This window comes from Hevea brasiliensis, chromosome 15 (assembly GCF_030052815.1).
Source record: "Hevea brasiliensis isolate MT/VB/25A 57/8 chromosome 15, ASM3005281v1, whole genome shotgun sequence".
Classification (NCBI taxonomy): Eukaryota; Viridiplantae; Streptophyta; class Magnoliopsida; order Malpighiales; family Euphorbiaceae; genus Hevea; species Hevea brasiliensis.
Window position 1 is genome coordinate 68,421,494 of NC_079507.1, and position 17,564 is coordinate 68,439,057.

A 17,564-nucleotide genomic window follows, 5' to 3' on the forward strand; every position below is an offset into this window, starting at 1 on the left:
CACGTGAAAAACAGTTGCCATTTTTCTGTACTTCTTTAATATCATGAGAGATGTGGGTCTTCATTTGGCAGTTTCCTACCAACTTCCGCGTCTGGAGCATAAGGTAAATTCTTCACAAGATTGGTTTGAAAATCCTTTCTATCATTCTTGATTTGGGTGTTCAAATCCTTTCTATTTGCCTCCATATGGTGCTTTCTACAAGCATTAAGGTCAGCTACGCCATCACGGTCTTGCTAAAATCCATAAGAGTATGGACAACTCTTAAGTCCTCTTGCTTTTCCTCCTCTTCTTTTAACCCATAAGGCCAATCAAGCAAAGATATTTATTTTTACATGGTGAATAATATATGAAGACAATCTACATTGTTTCTCGTTTGTTTGCTATCGAGTTTGAATGCTTCTAACCTCTGAAGGGCTTTGAGAAAATCGATCTACACAACTAAATTCGTTTGGATTTATGAAAATTAAATAATTTATTATCCTTAACTACTATTGAAATAATGGCATAATAGTTGAAAAGACACATCCTCAACTTAATCTTTTAATGAACAAATTTGATACTTGGCGAGCAAAAAAAGAAAAAAAAAAAAGAAAAGGGTAAAGAAAGAAAACACTGTGCTTCACACCCTAGGGATTAATAACATGGAGGATTCTGTCTGTTTAAGGCGTATCTTACAGAAAAGAAACTAGGGCCACCTTCACCAATGTCCTTGTACAAAGAAGCAGGAAGGTGATGACATTCCTAGATGTAGGGTAGGGTAGGGTACTTTATAAGCACGCGCCCAATGGTAAGTTCAAACTGAGAGTAACAGATAGTGGGTGTCATTTGGAATTCACAAGGATCCAACAACAACAGCCACACATGTATCCAATATCTCCAACTCTTTTTCCCTCCATGCCACTACCATCCAACCAGTCAATGACAAATCAGAAATGCTTTGGTGAAGAGCCCTTTAGTGGTTTCACTTTCCCTCTTTCCTATGGAATGATTCAATCAATCCAAAAAAGTAAAAGAAAAATGAACATCAATATCAAAAGTTATTCCCTGTTGCAATACTTGTCCTGTCTCCACATCCTTACTTCTACTTTCTTATTGCACTTCACAAAGGTGAAAAGAGAATGTTCAAAGCTATAAATAATAAAAACATCCCACCAAATGAGGCACATCTTCTCCAAAGCTATAGCAGCTCATGCAGACAAGCCGACAGAGCATCACCTATCCTTTTATTCCTCTTTAAAAACCATTCCAAAAACTATCTTCCATTCTTATTTGTATTTTCTTTCCTACCCTCTTATCCTCGAGGGGTCCTTTGGCCTCTTCTCCAATACACCAACCCAGATTTCTTAGGTTAGCCACACAACCTTGCCTTCTTGGACTTAGCAACTCAGCTGCCGATTCCACTTTTCCTTTTACATCATCCAGAATCTATAGAGGGCTCATTATTAATGCATTAAATATATACATCCTATATATAGCAATACAGAAATCCAGGGACTCACCAGAGTGCACTCCTATCACCCGTAACAGATAACCAGTTCTCCATCAATGGGTAGGCAAAACTGTGATCCCACCATCATGCATTCCTCCATTGCCCTTCTGCAGGAGAGGTTTAGACAGGTAGAGAAAGCAAAGGAGATGAGGCAGCAGAGGCAACTCTTAAGACTTCTCTCTGAAGCAGAGCAAGTCAAATCAGCCAAAGCATATGAGCCATCCAGGCCTTTTTTTCACTCTGAATTAACCCATTCACCTGGGCAACCACTTCAAGGCCCTGTCTACCTCCAGCCTAACACAGAGAACGAGCATACACATCTCCAAATCAACGAGACTGCAAACTGGGCAAATTTACGGTCCAAAAATACTGTCACGCACATTGCAAATAACTTTGATGAATCAGACGTTGATACCTCGCTTCATCTGTGAAAAAATTTACAATGTTAATATCTCCTGTATTCTTGTTCCATTGTTCTGTTTCCCAAGTCCTTTCACTGCTTTTATGGAGCTGTTAGAGAGAGAGAGAGAGAGAGAGAGAGAGAGAGTTGTAACTACTGTCTACTAGGACTTTCATTGTCATCTTCATGTTCAGCAATTACATTGGAATCAGAAAGACCATGCTCTGGTCTATTTTGGAATGAATCCTCATCATACTCGTAACCATCAGAATCTTCATCACCTCTCCATTTCCTCTTCATGATTCTGGGAACCAAGCGGGTTACTTCTTTGGCCTCCAAGATTACATCATAATTGTTTATCCGTTCAAATCAAATAGCACCGACTTTTCTGGCATTTCCAGCTAATATCTGCACCAAGGACAATTTATCACAAACACTGATTGTCATGCTGTAACAGCTAACCACAATAAAACCTTTGTTAGATCCCATGATATGTTAGATCGACCAAAGAGATGAGCAACAAGTCAATAAATTAACTAATACGTAACATTTGGGCCCCAGAAAAATGATTTATTGTTAATATCGTTAAGACATTTCCCATATCCCTAGTTTACGTGGAATAAATGCATGCTTCACCAATCTGCTGGGATATGCCAAATGTTAGTGAAATGCGAAAAAGCAATTTAACATGCAGAAACAATGATTTTTTGTCCAAAAAAAGGCTTGACATCACTATATATTGACTCAACTCAACTATAATAATACAGTTAGCTAAATGAATCCTTTTTCTCCCTTCTATCCTCTATTCAGGATCTAACTTTCTATAAGCCCTTATGATTCAATGAAGCAGCCCAACATTTCTATGAATAGGCAAACAGTTGAATTGCTGTCTGTGCGTTAGTAGAGTGTCATGTTATAATGCACTGCAGCCTTCTACCATTGGTTCTATCTAGCAAGCTTGCATTGAAATAGTAAGACAAAATGTCATTTAAGCAACTATTAATTCCATCCAACTCACCCAAGATCACAACAGCAGTTTGAAATATCATTGCAAGACTTATAAGCATGAAGCAATAGCCTAGCTGAACTCATAACCAAGCTTGTTTAAATTATGGGCCAGGCCCAGTTTCCTGGCCTGCCAATTCAGGCCTATGTCTTAAGAAGAAAGATGGAAACAGCTCAGGGAAAAAACTACAGAAGCAGAAGTTGCTGACTTTCTGTGCTTACTTGAAAACAAAAAAAAATCATACTGCACATATAAATACAAACAATGTGACCGTATATTTGTGCAATGAAGCTTCCAGAAAAGTAAAACTGAAAAGAACTATACCTAAAGTTTATATATATGATGCTTTTCATTGGGATCTTGTCACTCAGACTTGCCTTCAGTTTGCTCATCATCTTCTTCTTGATTTCCCTTCTCAAGGATCACTTTGATGCTCTCGCCTGTCCTTGGGATGTATCCAAATGCCTCGCATACAAAACCTGATACCGTCTCATACTGAGCCTGTAAAATGGAGAAGAAAGAGAATGCAGATTTAAGACTTAATGGTCAATATGCATGAATAGTTGATTTCACAAAATGGTAAATAATCTCTCCTCAAGAACAAATCATAGGTAACTGTCTGGACAAGAAAATATGAACGCTTAGAAGAATGACTAGAATATAGAGATTTCTTTAACCATCAGTACACTGATGAATGCAGTCCGCCAAAGAGATTATGAGCCTGGCATCATTGAAGTGACAAATCCATATAATTTAATTGCCAAATAAATGGCCAGGATATTCTGATGATAAATTCCCTAGCATTTATGCATTCTTTAATTTCATAAACCAATCACTAACAGCATATTTGCAGTATATTTTTTTGCAATGAAGGAAAAGGGTTGATGTTACTTGTATCCTAAAAAGATCATTTTTTTACATATAAGTGAATTAATTTATAATCATCCTCAATCCCGTTTAAATGAGATAAATCTCTAGTTGAGCTGAAAATGTATAAAATAGAGTCGGTCAACTCATCATAAGCAAAGCTTATTTTCTTTTTCCAAGCAGAAGATTACCATCTTATTACAATTCTGGTTAATCCTGTTGTTTTGAGTATCTAACTCAACTAACTAAGCCTTTATCCCAAAAATTTGGGGTCGGCTGTTTTGAGTATCAAAAAAAGAAAAAAATGAAAAATATTAGAAAAATCCTAGACGAAGTAGGTAAGAGAACAAATGAGTGGCAGAAAGAAGATCACCTAGAGAGATTTTATCATACACATTTAGAATCATGGGCCTAAAATAGATGATGTGGCAATTTATGGGAAACTGACTGCTTCTCCCATGGTGCCAGAATAATCCAGCATTCATGTTCACTGATCTACATACCAGACAATTATCATCTATATAGGTGCTTCAGTAGCACAGGCATGGAGTGCTCATTCTGAAAACTAACAATATATTACATACCTCTGGCATTTTGATATTTAGGTCTTCAGAGAGTTGATCAATAGATGTGTTAGCATCAACATCATACATTTCCTCTGCTCGCATTAGAATGTAGCCAGTTTTCTTCTGTATCTCCTCCTATGATCCAATAAACGATATCCTCGATAAAATCAAACATGTGTACGAATACTGGTATCAGATAAAGCTACAAAAACTTGCTACATTCTCACAACCAGACAGCTTTAACACCCTATAACAACCTCCATAGGTACTTGATGCCTCCTGTTACATCATCTAGAGTTCATTGACAAAAATCTATAGGAAGTCTATTAGGATTTATATGGTGTTGTTCATGTTAGTAGTTACCAAGTCTTGTCAAAACCACAGATGTACAATTACTATTTTACTCTTTTTGGGCAACACAAAAATTCTAAAATTATAAACAATGGATAAATGTACAACACAAATCTTCTAAAATATAAACAAATGGTTAAATTGATATGAACATACATATATAGAAACAACCATTACACATTCTTTAACAAGGATTGTAGCTTGCAACATGTCATCTAAAGATCAAGATTAGCACGACTTCTTGCAGAGACAGCATCTCGTCTTGTCTACTAAACTCTGCAGCTTGCATTTGATTTTCTTTCCCTATAGCTTATTAACCAGAAAATATAAAATAGCTTCACTATGCATTCCATCATTAAGAGGAGAAAATAGTTGACAATCCAAAGAAAACTGCACAACCATGAGAATATAATCAAAGAGTAAACATGCACAACACCACATGAGGTTATTAAAAATGCATAAAATGATATTTTCAGCTTTACTTTTGAATCACTTTCATCGAAGATTTCACCAACAATCTCCTCAACAACATCTTACAGGGTTACTATCTGCTTTGTCAACAGAAATGAGAGAACAAATATTAGATAACATGAGCATAAAATACATCGTGAGCATAATTAGTTACTGACAACGCACTCATCTAAACTTCAACATAAAGAAACTAATAATAATAAAATTTCTGAAGTTCAGCTGAGTTTTTAACCACAAGGAAATCTTGCCTTGTCTTTTTTGCATCAATGTTAAACCTACATCTCCTAAAACTGCTGTGTTGAACATTTTACACCAGAATCAGGTACGCAGACCAACCAGATTAGTGATCAACAATTGCCTATAGATAATAGATTTAGCAGCTTTTTATGCCCCTGTTTGGTGTCCATTTGGCCTCATAACGTAATATTTTTCATCCAATAAGGTTACTGCTTTTGGATGTCCATGAAATCATCAAATTCTCTAAAATTAGTGTTTTATATAATTTCCTAAGCAATGAAAATTTTGATATTTGAATATGAATATGTTTATTCCATATTGCTTCATTTGGTTTTCGAGCATGGAGCAAATTTCCATAGCATCTCTTCATAAAAAGATTTAAAAAAAAAAAATCTGCCATGATTAGTATCATAATTTCTACTTTTGAAAATAATAAGAATGCTCCAAAAGCAAACTTTTAAATCATCAAGTACAGAACCTAGTAATTATTAAAAATAGGTATAAACAGCAAACAACACGCTATATTTCAGCCATGAACTTCTACATGATCAAACATCGAATGGTTAATACAGTTTGAATCAGGAGGATTGGTCCATACTCCAATAGTTGCACCATATTCATCAAGAACGACAACCATGTGAACCTTCGTGATGCGGAACTCTCTAAGAAGATTCCAGACTGACATTGAATCTGCAAGGACAATAATTGTATTCACTATAGCTTGCAGGAAAAAAACCAACAAAATCAATAAAAATCATTCACGTAAAATTTAAAACAAGAGTTTTCAGTGGAATTATAGAGATGTCTTGAAGCACTTTATCAAGAAATAAGGTCCATCTTTGACAGTTTCCTGACATGTCTTTTAATTCAGGATGCCCCCATAAAGCAGATAATAGCTTTTATTTCATTCAACAACAGTAAAAGGAATTATCTAAATTTGAAAGAAAATTCACATTATAGCACCATGTCATCTCATATAAGTCTCTAACTGACCTTAATGAATGTTTACATGGTTAAAGTTCAATTGGCTAGTCCAACACCACATGATATTATTTTAATTAAAATTTTCAATCTCATTTTTTATAACATCTGACAATATCAAATAAAGACCTCCACACATTCCTTTGTTAACGCCCATCCAATATCAAAGAAAACATGCAGAAATGAAACCAAGAAATGAGGCAACTTAAAGCAACAAATGCATAACAAAAGCTTTATTGACTTTGGAGTCACCAACATATTGTTGAGACCAGACAATCTTCCAGCCACCAAGATAGGGCTATGTGAGATAGACAGCACCAGCACAACTACCCAAATGTTGTCCTAATTGGATGGGTAATAATCTAAAGTCTACCCTTCAAAAAAAGTCTAAAGTCCAAGCGTAGTAAAAAATAAAAATAAGAGACAACATTGTACAATGCATACCACTCAGAAAAAAAAAAATCAATTACAGATTACAGAATGAAAGGATTACCAGGCACAAAGAATGCTGGTTTGTGAGCCATGTCTCGTACAATTGTACTTTCTAGGAGCTCATCCTTCAAAATTAAACAGATTATAATTCTGCACACTTTGAGATTGTTGAATACAATCAATAAACAAAGTGATAGTGATTTCAAACAGGGAGGAAAAGGAGTAGAAATTTCCTGACCTTCTGAACACAATCTAGCAGATCCATTGCATATGCAATACCCACAATATTGTCCACCCGCTGCTCAAAAACAGGAACCCTATAAAAATGGACCACAAAACTCTAAGCAAGTTGGTAAAAAAGAAAGCTTGGCATGAATTACTGTAGATTAATTTACCTCAAGGCTCGAATATTGATGGGTCACCCACAACTCATGAAAATCAACAAGAGTTGCACTGGCATCAATTGCAACTACATCAACAAGAGGTGTCATTACCTCTCTAACATGTGTATCCTTGATCCCTAGCACATTCTCAATCATATCCTGTCATAGAATATGAGACATTACAGAACCTTAACCAAAATATATAGAATAGAAAAACACTTCCCATATTTTAAAGAGTCTCAGAGAATGTAATTATATACAAAGGCAAGCCTATCAAGATTACAGACTTAACAAAATGTAAAGTCTTGGTGACTTTAGATGGAAAGCTCAACATTGGGAACCATCAATGAAATAGAGAAAACTTCATGTCTGAGATAATCTTTCAATTGACGTAGCTTGCTTCTGCTTATCTCAGGGTAACTTTACTTTATTAAAGTTCACTGGCAAACAAAGGTAATGATACTGTCAACATTATATATTTTTCATGATTTCCACTATGCCAAAAGGTTATTTGTAGATACCAGTTATTATTCTTTCATACCTGGACACAAGTTCCTCATAACAAATTAGTAATTTCCCCCTCTCTCTCTCACTACCAAAAAATAAATAAATTAAATAAACAAATAAAGAAATGGACTGATAGTTAACTTGTGCATTTGCCATTATTTCTCATTGTATCCAAAAAGTTATTTGTTGATATCTGACTATCTGTTATTATTGTGCCTTAGCACAAGTTCCTCATAACAAATTAATAATCTCCCCCTCCCCCCCACCCCTCTTTTCTCTCACAGGGGGACTGATAATGTTAACTTGTAGATTTTTCATTATTTCCCACTATATCCAAAAGTTATCTGCAGATAGCAGTTATTAATCTTTCATGCCTATTGCTTGGTATCATAACAAATTAATCCTTCTCTGTTTCTCCTTCTCTCGATAAACACACAAATACACATACTTTGACTCTTTGACTGTTCTTTAAATATTGGAGAAAATATTTTGTGTCAGAAATAGAATATAGATGCAGAAAAGACGAAGGTCTACTAATAACATGCAGAAAATGCTTCAAATCACTACAATTTTTTAAGGAAAAAAAGATAAGCGCTTCCAGAAAACCATAGCTAGAATATTATATTACTTGTTCTTCCTCCTTTATTGCCCCACTCAGTTCTGCCCCTCGCAACATCAACTTCAACTCATCTTCAGTAACATATGGTTGACTAGCAAAAAAAAATGTGAAGAAATAAGGAAATACTAGTTCAGAGAGCATAAATGAAACGATGATCAGAACATTCTATTGGCACAAATGCCAGCAGTAGATCCATGTACGAAAAATGAATAGGAAAAAGACAAAGAAGCAAAATAAGGAAAAAGGATGGAAAATTCCAAATTTATAGTATTGTTTTGAATCACAATTGTAAAATGCTATTGCTATTTTAATTTCTTAAGGAATCAAGAGCATATAAATTTATAAACGGCCAAACAAGTACGCAACAATAATTTCAACCATAAAACTTCTGCATATGCTATAGAAGAATATCCTCTATGTCTAATGTTCTTCCACAAAAATTCAGAAAGCAGAGGTCCCTGAAATAGAAAGCCATAATTCAGAAAATAAATACAGGTATTCTGAAAAAACCAGAAAAACAAAACAAGTAAACCTAACTTCCACGTCAAAGAAGCAAGTTACAAGAAAGATTCAAGAAGTTTAGGACTAATTAACCTTCTTCCATTTATACCAAGTATCTTTAGAATTCCCATTGACAGGTAGGTGACAACTCTTCCCACGGGATACAACACCAGGGAAAGCCATGCTACTGGCCTGCCCTAAAGGCATTACAAACAACATTAGTAAGTAGCATTATATTTGGCTAAGGCACAGAAAATCTACAAAAAAAAAAAAAAAAAACACTCTAGCATACATTAGTAACATTAGCAAACAAATGTACTTAACGTGCATGCACTTACCACAAACCTAGCAATCTCTGTGGCACTGTGAACAGCTATACTTTTCGGAGTCATCTCGGTGAGGAGTAATATTGCGACGTAGATTCATGAAAAAGAAAGAGATAACAGCGTAAAGAAAATTTTGCTATAAGACAAATGTCTTTGGGCGCGACAAAGAACTCAAGAATATGCTAGACACACACATCTGACAAAGAACTCAAGAATATGCTAGACACACACATCTCTAAGCTCCTTGATATCTCATTTATAGTGACTCTAAATTAAGGACCTTCAAAGACCTCATCACCATATTTTCATTCTAGTGTAGTCTTATATAATCATAAATAAAGAGTAGCATTCAGAAGAGCCACAAACACAAAGTCCATAGAAGTAAGCCTGCTACATAGTGAAGTCCTATATTCACCTAGAACAGATCTTCCTTTAAGAACTTTAAAATTCCTTCCCATTCATCTCTAATGTGTCTCCTCATAAACGAAAACAAAACTTCATAAACAATCAAACAGAGATATGTTTCCAATTTGTCATCATTTGACTGTTTGTGACAAGAAAGCTGCTAACCAATTATGTCAGACCTATTTGTTACAATGACCCGCATGGCTCAGCTTAGACACCAAAAAAGTTCTTTCATTCTTGGCATTTCTACCTAAGTCAGCAAGAATTAACACACACACACACACACAAAGGAAATTTGTACATACTGTCATTACGCCAGTGGCTGCACTAACGCCAGCTTCACCAAATATAGCTGTGGCTGCATCTGTGACTAATGCAGTTGCCCCAATATTGACTACACTGAACACAGAAATAGAAACTAAAATAAAAATAGTTTTTGAACTCAAGCAGAAAACTTGGAATCAACCATACTATCAATGATAGGGGCAATACGTTGTGCCAATAAGAATAGCTATCAGAAACTGAGTAACATCACTACGGAGCATTTTGAAGACACCATCATCAGACTCTTTTTCAGCCAGCTCATGGACCTGATAGATTTATGTTGGATGGACAATTAAATAAAAGAATAATGATCACTGATATGAAAAGAAAGAGGGAACATATGCAAACATCAGAACCAGCTGAATTTATCAAACATAAGACCATAAGGTAATATAGTATGCTGAAAGACATGTATATAAATCTCAACAAGTGTTTCTGTATTTATTGTATTAAAAATAAAGCTACATATAAAATTTTAACTGCTGTCAACTCTTTTATTTTTATGTGTTGCACTTGGAATCTGATGAATCCTCATGTTGTGTTCACTGTTCAGCACATAATGTTCTGTGGCAAATCAAATTTCAAAGTCAAGATTAATATTAAAAGAAACTATAAAAACCTTGATCCCTTACTCAATATAAAATTATAAATTCATCAAATAACACCAAGTCAAACTATACATCATGCTGCAATAAGTTTATTGCAAAATGCAAAGCGTTGTTGTTTACCAACTATACGTCACAGATGGCAAATTTCCATTGCCCTCCATTTTCTTCCTTTGTCAAAATGAACAATCCCAGACTTCAGAAAAGTACCATTAATACTACTGCTGCATTGTGTAAATCAAAACATTGCATAAGCTCAATATCACAATGACGCACCACGAACTCAAGAAACAATAATTTCTTCTGATTTCTTCTTTTTAGCTTTTCAACATCACAAATGCGTCTTAATCTTTTCTTTTTTTTTTTTTTTTATCATAATCACAAGTAAGTGCTCGTTAAACATTCACTACACGCAAAATCCATCCAATCTTGAGCTAGAAATTCATACCTTCCACGGCCACAACGTAGTTATGGAAGTCTCAGCCATAGAAAAAAATGCTGATAAACCAAGAAGAACAGCCAATACCAAACTTTGCTCTTTGAAAACCTTAAGAAGCAGAGAAAGCTTAGGCCACGCATTCCTCCATAACAATATGCTTTGACCAATAACACCATACCCAGCATTCAACACACGTTCAACAGCAAACAGTCTTTTGCACCCAAACACCAAAACCCCACACACCATTGCACCCAAAACGAGCCCGCGTTTGACCAAAATCTTATTAACTCCAAATTCACACCCTTTGCCGCATTTTCTTTAATACCCAGATCAGCATTAACTTTGTTTCTTGATTTTGAATGAGCTATACCATCAGAAACGACGAATCTAGGTGGTCTTAAACCGTACGAATTGGCAAAATTTGATGAGATACGAAATAAGAAAAGATAGTTATTTTGAGAAACCTTCGCTGTTATCTTTGAAAATCGATTGTAATGGAAAAGACGAGAGGATTTTGTTCCAGAAACGAACAGGGAGCGCCCCAGAATTGAGGACTCGCATGCAATTGCCATCAGTGAAGCTCAATCAAAACACAAAATTTCAGTTTGAAAAAACGATTGAGATGTACCAAAAATTGGATGAGCTAATTTCAGTGCTATTTTGGCACTAAAATTGGAATGATTAAAAGAGTGCTTTTTGGCTGCTTAAAGAGTTGGCAAGGTGGGAATCGCAAAAGGTCGGGTATGTATGAGTACGATCCAGCCGGTTCTGAATGCATATAATCGATTCGAGTTGAAGAATGGTTTAACTTTGAAAAATAATAGTCAAGATTCCATAGCAGAGCCTGTGAATTCTCCGCAAGCAATAGAACAAAGAAGGAATGCTTTTGAAGAAAAAGTTCATATTTTTATTCCAAAGTCAGAATATGACATGGAGAGCTTCTTGATAGGATGAAAATATGTAGAGGACCCGTGAAAATTATGGTATCTAAATTTGAATCCTATTATTATTATTATTATTATTATTATTATTATTATTATTAAAGTTTAAATATATTTTAAATTTAATTAAAATTTATTTTTAATTATTTAAATTAATTTTAAATTTAATTATTATTACTCAATAAATATTAAAATTTATTTAATTTAATATATTTTAATTAACATTTTATATAAAATTATTTTTTATTAATAAATTATATTTAAAATTTAATAATTTTATAAAATATTTAAATTTTATTTTATTTAGAACATAAAATATAAAAATTTATAAATATTATTATGAAAAATATATATTTTATGTTTAATTAAATATTTATATAAATAAATTTAAATAATAAATAATTATCATGTAAAGTTTAAATTTATTATAAATATTATTTTTAAAATTTAAATTTATTTTAAAATTAATTATATATTATTCAAACTTATCGTATTAAAATTTAATTGAAATGTATCCACAAAAATTCTACCATTGCCATCCTTGTTGATATGTCGTGACTGTACAGACTTTTTTAGGCTTAGATGTGGTTAGAGTACTTGATATTGATGAAAATTTACTCATTGTAGCTCAATTAATTGAAAGAAATTATGGGTTGATGTTTAGAGATAAAACCCATTTCTACCCTGCTTGTCAAGAATTAATATTCTATCAAAATAATAAAAATATAATAAAAAAACTTTTAATTTTATAATAAAAAATTAATATTTAAAATAAATTTTAAATAAAAATCAAATAAATAAATAAATAAATAGCTCAGACTTATCATAGTATAATGGATACACTTTAATTACTAATTATGATAAGATTCATCTTGGATAAATTATTATATGATCCTAAAATATATATCCTTTCTATATAAAATCATATCACTATATGAAAAGAAGAAAAAAATAAAAAAAAAAATTGTGTCTAAGAGAAAAAAAAAAAAAATCTATGCTTCCCATATATTATATAATTATCCCTATGATTAATATTAATTTTATTTTAAAATTTTTACCAGAGATGGGATACTGCTATCTTGGTGTCTCCTGATATAAAAGTTGGAGAAAGGATTATGTATCACCGTATAATTTCTCATACAAGTTTGACGCCGCTCTCCCAATTACAGAAAGACACGTGAGTAACCTTAAACCCCAAGGAATTAGGAAACCTAATCCACATACAAGTTACATACCATCACTTGCTATAAATATTCAAAAATTCGCTCCCTCCTAACAGAAACTTGATTCATTGATTCTTGCAGAAAGCCTGAAAGAGACAGAGAGAGATGGAGATGAAGGAAAGGAGCAGAAGTCTAGGTAGGGCAAACAAAATTGCTTTTAAGGGCTTGGATGTCAACTTCGGACGACTCAGCATGCAGAAGGAGAAAGGTGACGAGGCAAACAATGATAAAGGTTGCGTCAAAGAAGAATGGGAAATTGATCCTCATAAACTAACTATTAAGAATTTTATAGCTCGGGGGAGTTTTGCCTCTGTTCACCGAGGGGATTATGATGGCCGAGATGTTGCAGGTTAGCTATATGCATGCTTTCTTTTTACGCAAGATCAACCATACCTTAAATATTATTATGCCCCAAGATTTAATATGGTTTTTCAACTTTTTACTCTCTTTTTGGCTTTCTAATTAGTACAAAAACTGGGATTCTCCTCTGTTAATAATTAATAATCTTGGTCAATTTGGTTTTGGTTTCGCTTTTGTTTTTGTCTTCGTTTTCGTTTTACTTTATATTAGGGTTTTCTTTCAGTTAAAGTGTTTGACTGGGGTGAAGATCAAAAGACGAAAGCTCAAATTTCTTCACTTCGGATAGCATTTCGGCAAGAGGTTTCTGTTTGGCATAACCTGACTCATCCCAATGTTTCACAGGTAATCAATTATTTTTATTTCATTTTTCGAAACTAATTAATTTTCCGATTCAGATTCCTTATGCATATAGTTTGTGACAAATTCCGGACCCTTTTTTTTCCTGTTTACGCAGTTCATAGGTGCTGTACTGGGTACATCAGAAATAAAATTCCAAAACCACAGTGGTCAAATTGGCATGCCAGTCAATTTGTGCTGTCTCGTCACTGATTATCAACCTGGGGGTACTCTGAAATCCTACCTTGTAAAGAACCGGAAAAGAAAGCTGCCTTTCGAGAAATTCATGCAACTATCTTTAGATCTTGCAAGAGGGTTAGATTTCTCCACCATATTATGATTCTTTTATTTTTTTCCCCAAATTCTCCACCATTATGACGTTCGTCATTAGTTACTTAATTAATTGCACTTCAAGATATGGTACTTAATTCTGCTTTTTTCCTTCCTGGCAGGTTGAGCTACCTTCATTCCAAGAATATTGTGCACAGAGATGTGAAGACAGAAAATTTGCTTCTTGACAAGAATCAAGCACTGAAGATAACTGATTTCGGAGTTGCTAGACTTGAAGCTTTGAATCCTAATGAAATGACAGGTTATACCGGCTCACTTGGTTACATGGCACCGGAGGTATTAATACTATAAACCAAACATACATCACTTTATTGCGAAGCATAATTTTCTTATCATGATTTCAAATCCGTTCTACCCTTGTGAATTGTAGAAAGAGTAACAAATGTTGATTTTGCTGATATGATTGCAGGTCTTCGACAATAAACCATACAACAGGAAATGCGACGTCTACAGCTTCGGAATTTGCTTATGGGAGATGTATTGTTGTGACATGCTGTATCCAAATCTAAGCTTCTATGAACTAACTTCTGCAGTGGTTTATCGAGTACGTAGTTTTTTGTCCCCTTTCACTAGTCATTGCTTGAAGCATAATTTTAGAACTTCTCCGAGATTCGTCGGAGTTGACAATTTGTGATTTTTTTTTCTTAACTGCAGAATCTGAGGCCAGAGATTCCCAAATGTTGTCCAAGCTCTCTAGAAAAATTGATGAAAAGATGTTGGGATGCAGACCCTAACAAGAGACCAGAGATGGAGGAGGTAGTGTCAACGTTGGAGGCCATAAACACATCCAAGGGGAGAGGCATGACCCCTCTTAACCGGACTCGGGGTTGCTTCTGCTGGAGGCTCTGACGATGGAAATACTTGTGCTGACCTCTAAGGGATGGAAATACTTGTGCTAACTCTGCTAGTATAAATTTTTAGTTGTAAATAGAGAAACGACGTCTGATATATGTATGCAACATTAATTCAAGCATGCATACGTGACAGCTTTAATTTAGATTAAAATGTCATCAATTAGCTGATATAGTTCGAGGTCATAATCAAGCTAAGTTTCTCAGCTCTTAATATTTAGGGAGTAATTTTTGGCAGAAATTATGATTCTCATATATAAAAACTATACAGAAAATGTTTCAAGATTACCCATCTGAAAGACTATACTCCATACCTTACTTTAAAAAATTACACTTTTCAAACATAGTGTAAGCATTTCCATGGAGTGGAACAATTTATCAATTGCCCTTTCTGCTTGCATATCTTTTCCCCTCAAGAAGGCCAGTACGTTGATATTCAATTGCGGCAGATGCTACTTACATGCTTAGAAAGCTAAAACAAAACAAAAAAGAATACAACGTAATTCGCGGACAATGTCTTAACGGCGAAATCTTTCCGAGCAACAGGTTCATTGGCACAGTACTGCTGCATTCGGCTGAGGCCGCCTTCTCGTTGTCCGCGTTGGGTCTTTGTGTCAGTTCCACTTAGCTTTTCTTTTGTTTTGGGTTCTGGACATACCTTTTCTTTTGGAGCTTGGGGTGGATTGATTTAGCTGGACCCTTTCATCTAAAGGGCCTTGGGGATCTAAATGGAATCAAGATGAGACAGATGACGGCTCACAATGTATTGAAAAAAAAAAAAGAAGAAAGAAAAAGAAAAACACAATAGTCGTTGATATTTGGCATCGCAAGGCAAAACGACAAAAATTTATATGGCCCACAATATTTGCTTTACTCGAGTAGCAAACGATCATACAAGTCTAACAAGATGATAATAAAGATTTAGGATTTTCAAAGCTCGCGTTTGATCAATTGTAATGCTGTTTCTGTATGTTTTCAATGTATTTGCAGGAAACAGGAGAAAAAGATGTGAAAAATCTTTAATGAATTAGCTCCTGTACGTGTACAAATAATGAGTAAAGAATAAGTTCCCTAATCACTACAAATGCATCTTCATCAATGCACTTTTCCTATGTACACAAGTTCTCTAATGATTAAAAAACAAAAACAAAAACAAAAATACATAATCAATGTGCAAATGTGCTATTCGAAAATTTCAGCTTTTGCAACACGAAACAGTAATAAACTTGCAAAGAAAATTGAAACAATAAGCATTAGAAAAACACTGTTCCATCCTCTCGTGGAAATATACCCAGCCAAAAGTGGGCCAATAGCTGCTCCAACAGAACCAGTACCATCTATAATTGCAGTGACAGTAGCCAAGGCATGGGAATTTCCTCTGATCAAATCCTGTGTGCCAAGATCAGCTGCTACAGCCGTAGTGATTAATAAGTAAGGGCCATTCACAAGAAAACCAGAAAGAAGCATCAACGCAACGTTCATTATCATAGACAGGCTCCCATAAACCCGGTACAAAATAAAGGCTGGAATTGATAGCAGCAAGAATACAATTGAAGTAACTGCACGAGCCTCAATCATATCAGATATGTATCCAGCTGAAATTCCTCCGAAGACTCCTCCAATGTCAAATACTGTAGAGAGCATTCCAGCAGTTTTGTGTGACAAATGCACACCTGCAATAGCTATAATTCCAACACAAACTTGTAATTAATAATTAATATCTAACATCTGAAATCAGGAACTTTAAGCAAGTATGAAAAATATGCTTAAGCCTTAACCACAAAGTCAAGATACAAAACGCATTATCTAAATGGACATGCTAAAGAAAGGACAAGTCGTTGCCACAAGAATTGGTCTAAAATCATTTTTAAAGAGTTCACAAAATAAAAGGTTTCAAATTCCCAATATCTTTTGTGACAATAACATCAATTTCCTCCCATTCAGACTTGTATAAAATCATGCAAACACCAGTATCATGAACCTATATCAATTGCTCAACAAAGATTCGTACACAAGTAGAAGTAAAAGCATTTACCAGTGTGCCTAATGTACAAGGGCAACCAATATAAAAAAGAATAAGCCAGAAGCTTCGAAAAGAAGAGGCAGAAAGCAAATGGAGCCACTCCAGGTAGTCTCCAAGCTGCCAAAAATCCAATGGCAGCCAAAGAATCTGAATTTTCCATCCCAAGAAGCCCTGCTTTTTTCTGATTCCTCTTTCTCTAGGTTATCCGCTCCTTCCACCTCCACAGCCATCTCAATCTCTATCCCTGGAGGCTCAAATCCAATATCTTCAGGACTAACAACAAGAAACAAAAGCACCAAAACCCCAACTAAAATCACACAAATCCCAGGCACCTCAAATGACCAAGCCCACCCAAAATCCAAAACACCAGAAGCCACAACCGACCCCATAATGTTTCCTACTGAAGTATGTGAATTCCAAACCCCCATCATCAACCCTCTCTTTGCTTTCCCAAAACAATTCCCAACTACTGCCACCACACAAGGCCACCCTATAGACTGACACAATCCACACAAAATCTGTATACCCACAAAAAACGCTTAAGATTGTATATCAAACCAACACCCCAAC

General features: G+C 34.8%; 1 protein-coding gene and 2 pseudogenes across 1 annotated transcript; 1 reads left to right on the forward strand and 2 right to left on the reverse strand.

The window, feature by feature from the left end:
* Nucleotides 1-508: 508 nt before the first annotated feature.
* On the reverse strand, nucleotides 509-11,830 carry LOC110671269 (putative DUF21 domain-containing protein At3g13070, chloroplastic; annotated as a pseudogene).
* Nucleotides 11,831-13,138: 1,308 nt separating this feature from the next.
* Nucleotides 13,139-15,148, forward strand: LOC110671268 (serine/threonine-protein kinase STY13). The gene is made up of 6 exons (XM_021833687.2): nucleotides 13,139-13,422; nucleotides 13,657-13,775; nucleotides 13,888-14,084; nucleotides 14,222-14,396; nucleotides 14,530-14,664; nucleotides 14,775-15,148. Exons 1-6 carry the CDS (start codon nucleotides 13,179-13,181, stop codon nucleotides 14,967-14,969), a joined length of 1,065 nt encoding a protein of 354 aa, XP_021689379.2. The 5' UTR covers nucleotides 13,139-13,178; the 3' UTR covers nucleotides 14,970-15,148.
* Nucleotides 15,149-15,980: 832 nt separating this feature from the next.
* The window catches only part of LOC131174112 (putative glycerol-3-phosphate transporter 5), a 2,413-nt pseudogene continuing 829 nt past the window's right edge, over nucleotides 15,981-17,564 (reverse strand).

Bases quoted from the DNA above. Each gene is read 5' to 3' on its own strand.
- LOC110671268 (XM_021833687.2), top strand. From the start codon at position 13,179: ATGGAGATGAAGGAAAGGAGCAGAAGTCTAGGTAGGGCAAACAAAATT. The intron at 13,423-13,656 runs GTTAGCTATATG...GTTTTCTTTCAG, and splicing joins TGATGGCCGAGATGTTGCAG to TTAAAGTGTTTGACTGGGGT. The intron at 14,085-14,221 runs GTTAGATTTCTC...CCTTCCTGGCAG, and splicing joins TCTTTAGATCTTGCAAGAGG to GTTGAGCTACCTTCATTCCA.